This window comes from Fukomys damarensis, unplaced genomic scaffold, assembly GCF_012274545.1.
Source record: "Fukomys damarensis isolate Sample0158 unplaced genomic scaffold, DMR_v1.0_HiC HiC_scaffold_17, whole genome shotgun sequence".
NCBI lineage: Eukaryota > Metazoa > Chordata > Mammalia > Rodentia > Bathyergidae > Fukomys > Fukomys damarensis.
Genome location: NW_022900929.1, coordinates 77,347,396 through 77,360,537, shown reverse-complemented (window position 1 = coordinate 77,360,537; position 13,142 = coordinate 77,347,396). Strand labels below are relative to the sequence as shown.

General features: G+C 46.3%; 1 protein-coding gene across 1 annotated transcript in view; it reads left to right on the top strand.

Annotated features, from left to right (window-relative positions):
- The first annotated feature begins 7,348 nt into the window (after positions 1-7,348).
- Positions 7,349-13,142, top strand: part of Fbn1 (fibrillin 1) — a 189,011-nt gene continuing 183,217 nt past the window's right edge. Inside the window, exons 1-3 of the mRNA XM_010632676.2 lie at positions 7,349-7,353; positions 7,595-7,677; positions 11,415-11,513. Of these exons, the coding sequence (XP_010630978.1) occupies positions 7,349-7,353; positions 7,595-7,677; positions 11,415-11,513 (187 nt within the window). The remainder of the gene's footprint in view (positions 7,354-7,594; positions 7,678-11,414; positions 11,514-13,142) is intronic.

Sequence of the window (13,142 nt, the reverse complement as noted above, 5' to 3'; positions counted from 1 at the left end):
AAGCCTAAACTTTTATTTACCACTGGAGCTTCAGGTACTGTGTTAGGTACTGAGCATGTAAACTTAAAGTTTAGATCCATTTTTGGGTCCATCACGTGACAAAAGAGAGGAAAGCCATCGAATTCTAGGGCATCTGAAATGGTAGAATAATTTGTAGATGAGATTGAGGTCACCAACCAGGGCTGAAAGCTAACCTGTTTCTGTGCTTCATGGGGGAGCCACTGGGGAGCCATTCCTTCTGGAAATGGCTCACGGAATTGAGCCAGCAGTGGCTGGTCGGGTGGGATCTTGTGGTTTTTAAAAGAAATCAGGTCCATGACAGATTAGACCATCCTGTTATCCTCTGATTTATGGACTAGTGGATGCTCCATTTTGGGCCGAATGGTCTTGTTGTAGCGTCGGGGAGGGCATTGGACCCGGGCTGGCTGCCTCTTGGGATGGTGCAGGGCTGCTGCAGTTCAGATGTCCCATTCTGCAGGTCCCTGGGCCCTGACTGTAGGTTGTTTCCATGGAATGCTTTCCATAAAACAGCATTTTCAGTTGTGGTCGGCTTCCCAGACCAGGCTTCAGTGACCTAGTTAGCTGATGATGCCCCTGATTCCCTGCTGTTTGACTGTCCCGGGGGCCAGACCACCTCCGTTTACACTGTTTTGTTGACAAGGCCATTCCAACGTCTAAATACCTGTGTTTGGAAAGGAAATTTCAGAGCCTGCCTGTTGGTCAATTGGGTGATGCTAATATTCAAAACTGAAGTATGGAGTTACCTTACTTGCCCAGTTTCTGAAGCACCCCCTCTTTCCCTTAAGCCTGACCCCATTGGCTGCTTTTCCTGGGGCTGCTACAACAGTGAGAAGAGTTGGCCTCCCTGGACAGAGCTCTTGGTTTGAGAACTTCTGGGATGTGATGAGAATCATGGTTACAACCCTCCTGTCTTCTGTGGGTAATAACCAGAGGGAGCTCTGGGACACACCCAGCCAATCTCTCACAGCTTGCACCTGGGAGCGCCTCTCTTGTTTGTCTGTTTTGTGTTTTCAGTCGTTTTCATCATTTTGTCTACCCTTTGAATAAGAGAAGCAAGTATACGAAGGAAAGTGTCACAGCAGTCCTTACACACATTGGCAAGAGTCCACCTCAGTGGTACCATGTATTTTCATGACGTCACGGGAAATCTCAGATATCCGAGAAATACACATTTGAGAAGTGTTGGTTTTTCTCTTTGGGGGCAGCCTTCCCTCATTCTTAGAGGGTCTAACAGTAGCTCCAGCTCAGGACTGCTACACTTCTGTCCATGGATTAAGGGGAGCAGTCAGTGATGACAGCAGGCCAGGGGCCATCTCCTTTCCAGAGAGCAGACTCAGGGCAGCGTCACAGAGTGAGTTAAATGACTGCCGTCAGATCTCTGGGGGTTCTTGGGGTGACACTGCTATCCGAGGAGACCTCGGTCTTTTTGGAGGGGTTTAACCCCGAGTTCTAGGGTCATGTGGTGTCCCGGGGAATCAGGACCTGCTGCCCACAGAGATGTTCTTTAGACATTTGTGCTCTGGCCTTCATTTCTTATTAGAGTGCACCCTGCTCTGAGCTTTAAATTCCTCCCACGGACTTGCATTCCAGTCACCTGTAAGAGATTCTAACAGGACCAAGGTTGGCTGTCAGTGAGAAGTGAGCCCCATGGGGGACCGGCCTCTGCAGCTGTCCGATTCCCCGCTTTCTAGGGTGTGAGGGGTGGATGGAGGGCACGAATGCGTGGCCCTTAGGGCGAGTGTGGTACCTCTGTCACCACGAATGAACCAGTGTTGATGTGGTTATTTACGTAAGTCCGTTCTTGATTCCTGCTTTCTTGGTTTTTGCCCAGCGAATATTCAGGATCCCACCCAGGATACCAAATTACATTTAGTGGTCATGGCTTCTCAGACTGTGAACAGTTTTGCAGGCTTTCCTTGTTTTTGATGACTGGGAGGGTATTGAGGAGTTGCCAGTCAGGCGTTTCATGGACTGCTTTGATGTCTTGTCCTGATCGGACTGGGGTAATGGTTTTTGGGGAAAAGACCGGAGAGGTGGGGTTTCTCTGTCATCTCTTCATCTCCTCGAAGGCAGAGCACCCAGCCCCGTGACTCACCAGCCCAGATTTCTCTCCCTTTTGCAGACATCAATTGAGTGATTTATTGTGTGGACTCATGGGTATTTATCTTTTTACTGTGGGTTATGATCCAGTGTCACTTCAGTTATTTTCTTGCCCAGATAGTTCTAGCTTTGGGGGTTGAGTGTTCAGTTGGCTTCCATGTCCCTGTCAAAACCCAGCAGTCATTTCTCCCATGAGTTTTCGCTCCTTTGAAGAGAATGGCATAGAAACCAAGACCTGGGCATTAGCTGCACTGGTCGGAGTCACTGCTGTTTCTTACCTAGCCTGGTGTGGAGCACTGACTTGGTTCTCTCTGCGCAGCTCACAAGGTGGCTGAATAGTTGTGGGCCCGTTGCACATGTGTCTGTTACACAGAAAGGGAAAAAGAGAAAGAGAAAGGTGAGAGAGGGAGAGAGGAGAGAGGAGAGATGAGGAGGGGAGGGAGGAAAGGAAAGAGGGAGAGAGAAAAAGACAGAGAACGGCTTTGGGGGAGAACAGAGGAAGCCATTGATCCACTGGTGGTAGAGAAAGCAGGGAGAGGGGTGAAGCTCTTGAAAAGCAGAATTTGAACTGTTCTCTCTGTCCTTTTGTTTTATACCTGATCTTAGCCAAAAGGCAGAGAAGCAACTGTCCTTTTGTTTTTATTAAGAACGATGGCCTGAGGTTGGTTAGGGAGGCTGGCTTGCTGGAAGTGGGAAGCCAGAAGCATCCCACCCCTCCCACCCGTGTGTCCCAGCCAGCGCTGACCCATACCCTCCAGAAAGGAGTCTTTGGTGTGGATGAAACCAGCAGAACCCTGAGGAGCGCACGGAAATCGATCCTCACAGCAGGCAGGGTTTGGAGCGTCATTCCAGAGTTGTGCCAGGCAGATGGGCCGGAACAGTCACGTGAACAGTCACGTGGAATTCGGATCCCGGTGGAGAGTGACCTGCCCCCTGCCTCCTTTGGAATACAGGCACTAAAATAAGGGGAGGAGGGATTTGGAAAGTCCTGGAGTCCTGTGGGCCCCTTCATCAAGTAGTACTTACGGATCTTCTTTTTATCTTGATAGAATTTGTCAGTGAACAGGCAACACCGTGTTATGTGGTAGACAGTTTGTAGAGCTCATTCGGGCATCTTGGGTGTTCCACAGTCCATCACTGTTTTCCCAGGGAAAAGTGTTTTTTTGACTGGAAGAGCAAGGGGAGACAATAAGCAGTTCCCGTGGGGCGCAGCACGCGAGAGTGCGATGCCTTGTTATGTGCGCACATTGCCCTCTCCACACCCCTGCACATTTATTCTCAAGGGGCTTCCTAGTGATTTTCCCCTCAAAAGTTAAAACAGGACCCGAGATGTAGCTCAGTGGTGCCGCCACCTGCCTCGCAAGCGGAAGGTCCTGAGTTTGATCCCCAGTACCAAAAAAAAAAAAAGAAAAAGAATGCTAAATGCAGGTATCTCACAGAGCACGAAGGACCTCATTACCCTGATGCCTACTGGTTTCCTGGCCTCAGGATCTAATCACTTCACAGGCTGGAAAACCCTTGCACAGGAAGTAAGAGCCTGGGACCTTGTTGGTGTTACCCTAACCTTGCCCGAAAAGGACTTCACTGAGGTGAGGCCGGGCTTGCAGAGGGGCTTCTGGCTAAGGAATGCAGGCCCTGCAGACCCTGATTCCAGTGACCCCGATTGTTTCCACCATGCAGCCAGATGCTGCTGCACAGAGAACAGCGTTAGGGAGCCACGCGAGCTTCCCGGGCTGTGTCTGAATTAGGTCCAAAGATGCAGCCTGGGGAGGCTCGCAGGTTCCAGGGTGATGGAGTTTCGCTGTTGCAGAGCCAGAGCGGCAGAGAAGTTACAGGCAGAGACTTAGCCATTCAACCAGTGTCACACAGGGTCAGGTGGAACGCGGACGCATTCTGACCACTAGAGCAGAGCAGCAGCCAGTCTGTGCTCTGTCTGAAGCGTGTTGGTGGACGTACATGTGATTTTCCTTTCAGGTTACTGCTGTCACCACAAACGCTGCTGGGTGAAGCTGCCGTCTTGACCTCTAAATATGTCTTTGCCCTAACACGGCAGTGGAGGGGTGGGGTCTGGAGTGCAGCTTCCTGAGTTCCAATCCTTAGGAAGTATTTATTCCCTTGGCTCTTGGCTCAGTGTAGCTTTCCTTCCTAAGCCAAAGTTTCCTTAGGTGAAAGGTAGGAACAATGGACTTTGCCCCCAAGAGTTGCTGGGAAGATGAAATAAAGTTGTCTGTCTTTAGCCCTTAGCCGAAAGTTCTTTTCCCATTGGATTTCAACTTTCTTTAATTTGCTTTACTCTGTCATTTTTCGGGGGTGGGTGAGTAGGGTGGTGGAGATGGTGGACGCAGAGAAAGGAAAGAGAAAGTTATATGAAAGGTACCCAGAAGAGTGACTTTATTAAAAAAAAATCATCTTCTTTGTAAATGCTGTTTGGACTGAAACCTTAGAATAAAATGTTTTATAATAAAAAAATTCATCAGACTTTAAATATTTTACTGCTTTCCAATTTAAATAAGACATTATTTCCGGAATCAGTGTGTGTCGTTGGGGTCCCCCCCCAGTAAGCAGAAGAAATGCCACCCGAGTTCTTCAAACCGGTTCTACTGATTTGCTGTTCTCAGGACCAAAATTGGCATGGGAGGCTGTGCATCTTGCTGATACTTTTCTTTGGATAACACGATGTAATAATACTTTATGACACCGAAGAATGGATGAACAGCAAGGAGAGTAAGACAGTCATTGTCACATGATGTTGTGGTTTGAAACCATCTCAAAATCCAATACCATATTACTCATTGTAAAGAGTACATGTATAAAACAAAAAAGTCAGGTCACGAACAAACTACATCACAACTTGAAATTATGGTGCACTCTGAGAAATGTACAGAAATGAAAAATGTGGTACCTGAATGAAAGGGGCTGTGCATGAAGGCATCCTGTTCGAAAGAGAACTCACGCTTTAAAAGGAACATGCCTTTAAATAAGAGTGACCAAAGGATAGGGCACATGTTTCAGGAAGAACAGCTTCCCGGGTCCTCATCTCTTGAAGCAGGGAGTCGTGACCGTTTCTGCTCCTAGCTCTTCTTGTGTCTGTCTGCGTGACATCATCTACTACCCTTGTAGCCTCTGCATCTAGATTTAAACAGGGCCAGGAGTTTCTTGCTATGAAAGACAAAGACATAGCTCACTAAGCCATCTGTGACTTTTTCTCTCTCTTCCCCTTCTTCCACTGTTAATAACTTTAGAACGAATTTTGCTTATCAGTTCTTTAAGATGTTACAAATACACTTCTACCTCTGTTTCTTGCTCCAGCTGCCTTACTGTCCTTCGCACCTTTCCTCCCAACCTGTTGCCCAATTTAAGTCATTGCTTTGACACTGTGATAGTTTAGAACTTGGACATTTTGAGGGGGTTTGCAGGCTGTAAGCTTTTCCATGTTTTAATGGATTCTAAACATTGAAAAATGATGGCGAATGTTCATAGTACTGTGATTTTGCAAATGCCTCAGGAAATCTTTTTTTACTATCTTGCTTTGGAGGACTGAGATGACTGATTTTTGGCGCGTTGGCCTTCGCCCTTTCACCCTGTCCTATGTGTTATCGCTCCATAGGTACACTCACTTTTGTCAGACAGTATGACCCGATTTTTGTTTGGAAAGCAGTTACTCCAACCACAGGGCACCTGGCACAATCTGAGGGGTCCTGTGAAGTGATTCCAACTTTGGTTTGGGGTTGGGCTGAGTGCAGTGGAACTGTTGAAAGGGGTTGCTGGTGGAGAATCTTTGAGGCAGTCGACTTTGGCGTGGGCCATCCTTTCAAATGGAGGGAACTCATGAAGCTTAGAAGATCTGGGGTTCCTCCTACCACCCCAGCCAGCCCTCCACTTTGCCTCCACTCTCCCTTCCCTTTCTGGGTTTGCTCAGGAAGTTCTGGACTCTGAAGTTTGGGGTATTACTTTGTCATAGGAAGGACAGAAGGCTGAGAGCCCTTGACTTAGAACTCCTAATAATCCTGTAGAGTTCCTTGGGCTGAGCTAGAAGATGCGTTGGAATTTAGCTCAGGAGATGATTGTATCGTGATGATAATGCTGTATTAGGCTGTCATTGTCCCTTTGACATGCAGCCTGTTCATGCCCATTATTCCATCTGACGGAGAGGCACATGGTGTACACAAAGCAAAACATGTTGCCATCCTAGTTTGTGCAGAAAATAAATTAAGCCTAGAGCGTCTCTGAAGTTGTATCCTGCACTTGTTCCTCCTCTGCCTAGTCATTTCTTCTCCAGCTGTGGAGAAGCCCCTGGCTGTTGAGTATGGAGTTAGAGCCCTTTCTCTGCTCTCGCCCTCTTTCCTCCTAATTCTTCTCTGACCTCAGCCTCGCTCAGTAGGCCCGAAGCAGGCATTGCAGGTCACAGAGCGATCCGGGATCTCTGGAGCTGTCAGAGCAGGGACAGGGCAGAGAGTTCTGCTTGACTTTGAGGGGAGCTCAGAGGAATTGTTTCCCGTGGCCCTCCTTGGAGAGGGAACATGTGAATGCACCCCAACTGAGAACTACCTTTGGGCTGTGGGGCTGTGGTTTAGAGGCCTGAGCTGGTGGGACTGCACTGTTTATGTTAGCAAGCCTTGGAACAGTTTCTGGCTCGGGAAATTGTTTGCAAAACTGTTGACCTTTCTTAATGGCCCCTGAACTTCAGCGACTAGCACCCATGTTTAAGCTCAAGGATATAGCACAGTGAAATGTGTGGTTTCCTTTGGGTCTCTGTATGCTCTTTCTGTCTTAGCTTCCAGAGTTGGAGCAGCGAGGTCTTTACCTGAAATTGCCCTCTGAGATTGTTAAATACAGATCATCCGGATTCTGAAGGGACGCTTCGCTCTAAGACATTTGTCATGGGCTGTCTATAAAAAGATAGACACTGATTTTATTTTCATGAAACTGCTGGTATCAACTGTATTTCCAAACTTTTGCTAATAATTTACACATTTTGGACTTGCCTTTTTCTGACTGATGTTAAAAGTTTGCATTCCTGTCATTTTTGGAGTAAGGAAGATTGGGGTGACATTTTTGAGGTCAGCTGGGCCATGGGAAGGGTGGGTACAGTTTTAAGGGATAGATGTTAAAAACCTTATCACACAGTAGATCTTAGTATGGTCTTTCTTACCAGATTGGTAGAAACTTTGTTGTTTGAATTAGACTCGTGGCTCCTTCAATTTTGATATCTGTGTGTTGCAACAGAATGCCGTATGTTTTGCAGCTCTGGGTTTTATCTTCCTGGTCCACTTACTGCATGTATAGGTGATGGTAACATCCCTGTTGGTGTCTTTGTGTTAAATTATCCCAAATTACCAAAACAGTGATTTTACTTCTCTTTGTTTGCCAGAGTCCATTCTGCTTTATAACCTACAGACTTTTTTCATCTTTCATTTTATCATATCCCTTTTTCTTTTAAAAAAATGTATGGAATTCTCTGTTTGTGTTTCAGGCCCAATGTCTGCGGATCACATTTTAGTGCTTACTGTTGTCCAGGATGGAAGACCTTGCCTGGGGGAAATCAGTGCATTGTCCGTAAGTAGATGGCAGCCTGTGCTTCTTCGTGCTCTTTGGCGTTGTCTTGGCTGCATGACAGTCCTCAGAGTGGCCCTCGGAACCATGTGCCGTTCCTATGCATGTGTCCGAGCCTTCCAGCCCTATGGCTTCCCTACTTTGTCTGAGTCCAGGTTGGGAAATCCATTAACTTCTTCAAAGCCTGGTTACATTTTAGTGCAGTGACTCCCTTCATGATGCTTCTGAGGTACAGAGGACAGAGCCATGGGGACACTTTGATCAGTTTTGTGCCATTTGCCTATGCTGCCTCCCTGCATAGCCGGAGCCATCACTTCCATGACATTTTGAGAAGAAAAGGTATCACTGCTGATTTCCTTATTGTAATGTCTAACTTTGCTGGCGAGCCACAGCAGGCCACAGGCATCCCAGACTGCACACATGAAATTTGGGCAATCGAGGCTGAAGGCCGAAGCAGCTCCTGGGGGAGAAAGGAAGGGGGCAGCCGGGGGAGAACTTCAGTGCCACATGAGATGCCTCGGTTGATGTCTGCAGTGTGTCAGGCCTCCACCTTCTCGTGAGAGAATGTTAATGACAAATCATGTGCGGGAATGAGGGGCCATTGCCAGAGTTACCTAGGGTGCCTGCCCGTGGCCTTTTATAGACATCGAATCTGTGAAATGAGCTTGAGTTTTCAGAAAACTCAGTAGAAGGGAGACACTTGGGGCTGAAAGGCTCTGAGGGATCACCTGGTCCACTTCCCCCTTGGGCCTGAGAGTGGTCTATGGAGAAGAATAGACTCTTTTAGGAGTATTTGCTTGCTGACATGAAAAGTGATCCCATTCCCAATTCTGGGTTTTGACCAGAAAGCATTTTTACTTTTCTGGCACACCACGGTTTATCTTAGAACACTGAGAGGCAGAACTAATGCTGTTTGGAGATTTCTTCATGAGCTCGACAGCAGAAACCTTTCCCAATGTTCTGAAGAGTTCTGTTTAAGAAATATTATCTTCACCTCTACACTGAAAACTCTAGCACTCTGAAAAAAGAGATCCAAGAGGATATAAGAAAATGGAAAGATATACCCTGCTTCTGGATAGGAAGAAACAACATAGTGAAAATGGCCATACTATCAAAACTGCTATCCAGATTCAATGCAAAACCGATTGAAATTCCAACAGTATATTTCACAGAACTAGAAAAAAGAATCCAGAAATTCATTTGGAACCAGAAGAGATCTAGAATAGCAAAAGCCATCCTAGGCAACAGAGACATGATGGCGGGTATAACAATTCCCAATTTGAAACCATACTACAAAGCCACTGTGATAAAAACGGCATGGCACTGGCAAAGAAACAGACCTGAGGATCAGTGGAACAGATTGGAAGACACAAAAACAACTCCAGATGTCCTCAGCTATGTCAGGATCCGGATGATCTGTATTTAACAATCTTGGGGCAATCTCAGGTAATAATTTTCAGGTGACAAAGCAGCTGACCATCCCCACTGGAGGAAAGATGGCCTCTTTCATAAATCGTGTTGGAAAAACTGGATCTCAACCTACCAAAGATTAAAACTAGACCCTTATCTTTCACCATGTACTAAATTAAAATCCAAGTGGATTAAAGATCTAAATATTAAAACAGAAACACTAAACTTGCTGGAAGGTATGTTAGGCAGAACTCTGGAAGACATTGGCTTAGGAAAAGACTTTATGAACAAATCCTCAGTAGCACAGGAACTAGCAGAAAGAATCAACACCTGGGATCTCATCTTATTAAAAAGCTTCTGCACTGCAAAAGAAACCATCAGCAGAACTAAGAGACAACCTACAATGTGGGAAAAAATTTTTACCAGCTGCTCCCCAGACAAAGGACTACTATCTAGAATACATAAAGAACTCAAAACTGTCAGCCCCTCCAAATATAAGGACCCAATTCAAAAATGGGCATCTGAAATGAACAGACATTTCTCAGACAAAGAAGTAAAAGCAGCAAGTAAATATATGGAAAAATGTTCCACATCACTGATCATTCGAGAGATGCAGATGAAAACAATACTGAGATTCCACCTCACTCCACAAAGAATGGCTGCTATCGAGAAATCAACCAATAACAAATGTTGGCGGGGTTGTGGGGAGAAAGGAACCCTTCTCCATTGTTGGTAGGATTGCAGACTAGTGCAACCACTGTGGAAATCAATATGGAGATACCTCAAAGAGCTGGGACTAGAAGTTCCATTTGACCCAACCATCCCTTTTCTGGGTATCTTTCCAAAAGAATTTAAAGGATCATACCAGAGTGATATGTGCACACCCATATTTATAGCGGCACAGTTTGTAATAGCTAAAATTTGGAAACAGCCCATTTGCCCACCAGTTGGAGATTGGATAAAGATGTGGTTTTTCTATAAAATGGAATACTACTCAGCCATAAAGAATGAAAAAGTAGAGTCATTTATAGGAAAATGGATGCATATTGAGGATATACTCCTATAAGTGAAATAAATAAGTCACACATGTGTAAATACCAAATAGTTTCTCTGGTGTGAATAAATAGTAATAGTACATAAGATCCTAATGAGATAACTGACACTGTGAAATGGGAAGAAAAGGGTGAAAGATCTAGGGAAAGTGGGAAGGGTAGGGGAAAGGTAATAAGGGAAAGAAAAAAAATAGGAGAAAATGAAAAAATGGAAATAAAATGTTTGTAAATGGGGAGGGGAGGTGGGGGTGAAGGGAGGGCAGGAACAAGGGGAAAAAATGAGAACCAAGACCTGTCATGTAAAGGTACAGGATCCCAGTAATGAATGCAACTGTACTGTAGACCTTAAATGTACCAATAAACTCAATGAAGAAAAAAAAAAAGAAATATTATCTTCAGATATGGAAATAAATGTTTATGGGCTTTTTGGAGAGCTTATTTCGTAGTGTTTTCCAATCCCCAGTACAAGCTCTTTGGGTGTTTTAATGTACATTCTACCCAGTGTATTACTTGAGCCCTGTGCTAAAGCTTGCCTCGTCCGAGGTGAGGTGAGAAGATCAGGAGGAGAATGCCGGGGATTAGAAAGAGCGGCAGTCGGGTCTTCCCTGCTGACAAATGTGAAGCATGTGTCATTTCATCCTACTCTTCTGGCCGTCAGCAGGGTATCTGGTGCCAGCAGGCACAGCCTCTGGTGGCATGACGGTGTTAATCTTTCTCTAGTGGCCCAGTGGCTTTCAGAGGGCAGAATCAGAGGGCAGTGGACTCTCCACATCCTCCTCCTGGGCTGTCACTGTAACTCAGCCCTGGACAAAAATTAAATAAACGTCTCCCAAGACGACTGTTGCCAATTTTGAATCCTTAAACCCTAAAGTTACTACTATAGGGAGAGTTCTTATAAGCATCGAAGTGCGTTCAGATGCCAGCTTTTTATTTGTTCATTGTGTTTTCTCTTCATAGCCTGTCCCAGACTTTGGAGAGATTACTGCAGTGCTGCCGATTGATTTGAGAGCTGGAGGTTTGTCCACACACACACACACACACACACACACACACACACACCCGAGCGCACCTGAGGCTTTTTACGTCACAGTGGGCAGAGAATGAGGAGGCAGAGACCCAGGTCAAGTGCACCTGGCTTTTTACGTCACAGTGGGCAGAGAATGAGGAGGCAGAGACCCAGGTCTCCTGGAGGAGGACCGCATTCCTGTAGCCGACTGGCCAAATGACCGCTGACTCTGTGTGCTGACTCTGCTCACGGCCCTCTCCTTTTATCCACAGCCATTTGCCGGCATTCCTGTGGGGACGGATTCTGCTCAAGGCCAAATATGTGCACTTGTCCATCTGGTCAGATAGCTCCTTCCTGCGGCTCGAGATCCAGTGAGTCTAACATGTCATTATATAGAATATTATTTTATGTGGTTATGCCCCATTTTCTCCTAAATTTGCTTTTGGCTTTTCTCTTTGCCTGCAATACATTTTTTCACTAGAACATCTGTCTTGTCTGCTCTGCCCAAAACACTTGGCAAGGCTTTCCTTGCTCTGCTCTCCCCTTCCCCTTCCTCACTCTTTATGGGAAAATTAGCTACAGGGCATAGTCAGTCGAATCACACAAAGATTACTGGCTATGTAGGTATCGCCTCAGTCATTTTTATATCTCCAACATAAACACCATATAAAAGGTGCTCAGTAAGATGATTACTTAATGAACATTTTTGGCTCAAAAATACTAGGTGTTTTTTCATATGGTACTGGAATAGGAGTCTGCTTAAAACTTATTTAAAACTCAAGACCCCTGCCTCTTCAAGAAGAAAATGTAAGAAGTCATGATGGCAGCTTCTGGGAATGATTTGTCATGAAGCACAAACGTATTTTCCGTTCTAGAACGTTGCCACTTTGTTCTATGATCATTATCCTGTGATACCATAGAAAAAGCCGTGGTTTATTCCACAGAGTCATTGCTTCCTTATTCTGTTTTTGTCCTTGTAAGTGTGGGGTCCACAGCAGTGAGTTAGGGATATACATGGGCATTGTGAAGGACGTGAGTCATTATTGACTGTTTAAAAAACTGAAGTTCTCTCAGTATAAACAGCCCCTCAATACCTCCGCCTTCACCAAGGCCAAAAAATGTAGGTTCCTTTTCCATTTCTGGTTTCTTTTGAGAAAATGCTATCTGGTTAACGGTGCTCTTGACAAGATTTGAGGAAAAATGTCGTGGAGCATGTTCCCTTCCATCTGCTGCACGCACAGTGTGTCAAGGTCCGTTGCATGTTGAAAAGTCCTAGCATTGAAATGTGGCTGTCATCAGCCGGTGAGCAGAACAGGGCTAGTTGTCCAAGCAGACCCTCTTGGGGACTCTTTCCGAGGCCTTTGTAAGATTTTTCTGGCCAGGGCTCAGGCCAGGCAATGTCTAGGGCAGGTTGGAAGTGCTGGAGGGTTGTGGGGTTGCTGGACTTAGAGGTAAGGCCAGGTGGACAGTCACAGGACAAGTGCCCCGGGCTCGTGGCCTGTGGGTATGGTAACTGTAATCGGTTCTGCATGGTGTCCTGAAGTTCCCTACTGAGACCGAGAGCTCTACCCACAGTGACAGTAAACGGGACGGTACAGTTCATTAGCTCCAGCCGTGTTCCGACTTACTTTCCACTCACCTACTGGTGATTTCTGGAGGAATTACTTCAAAGCAAACCACTTCCATGGCCCGGACTGTCTCAGAGTCTGCTTTGGGCAGAACCCAAGGACCAAACACAGCTGGTTTTCCACTGGGGCAGAGATCCCTCCGTGGGCCGGGAGTCTCGCGTCGTGCACTGAGCGTAGCCTGTTCTTACTGCAGCTCAGCTTGGCTTTGAATGTGTGTCCTCCACAAGCAGCAGGCTCAGGGCACACGGGGAAGGGACCCGAGCTGGAGGAGTAGAAGGGGCGGAGAAGCCAACTGGCAGCGCTTTCAGACACATGATGGGCATCTCGGTCTCTACCGGGAACACCCCCAAGCTGCCACGGGGGGAGAGAGAG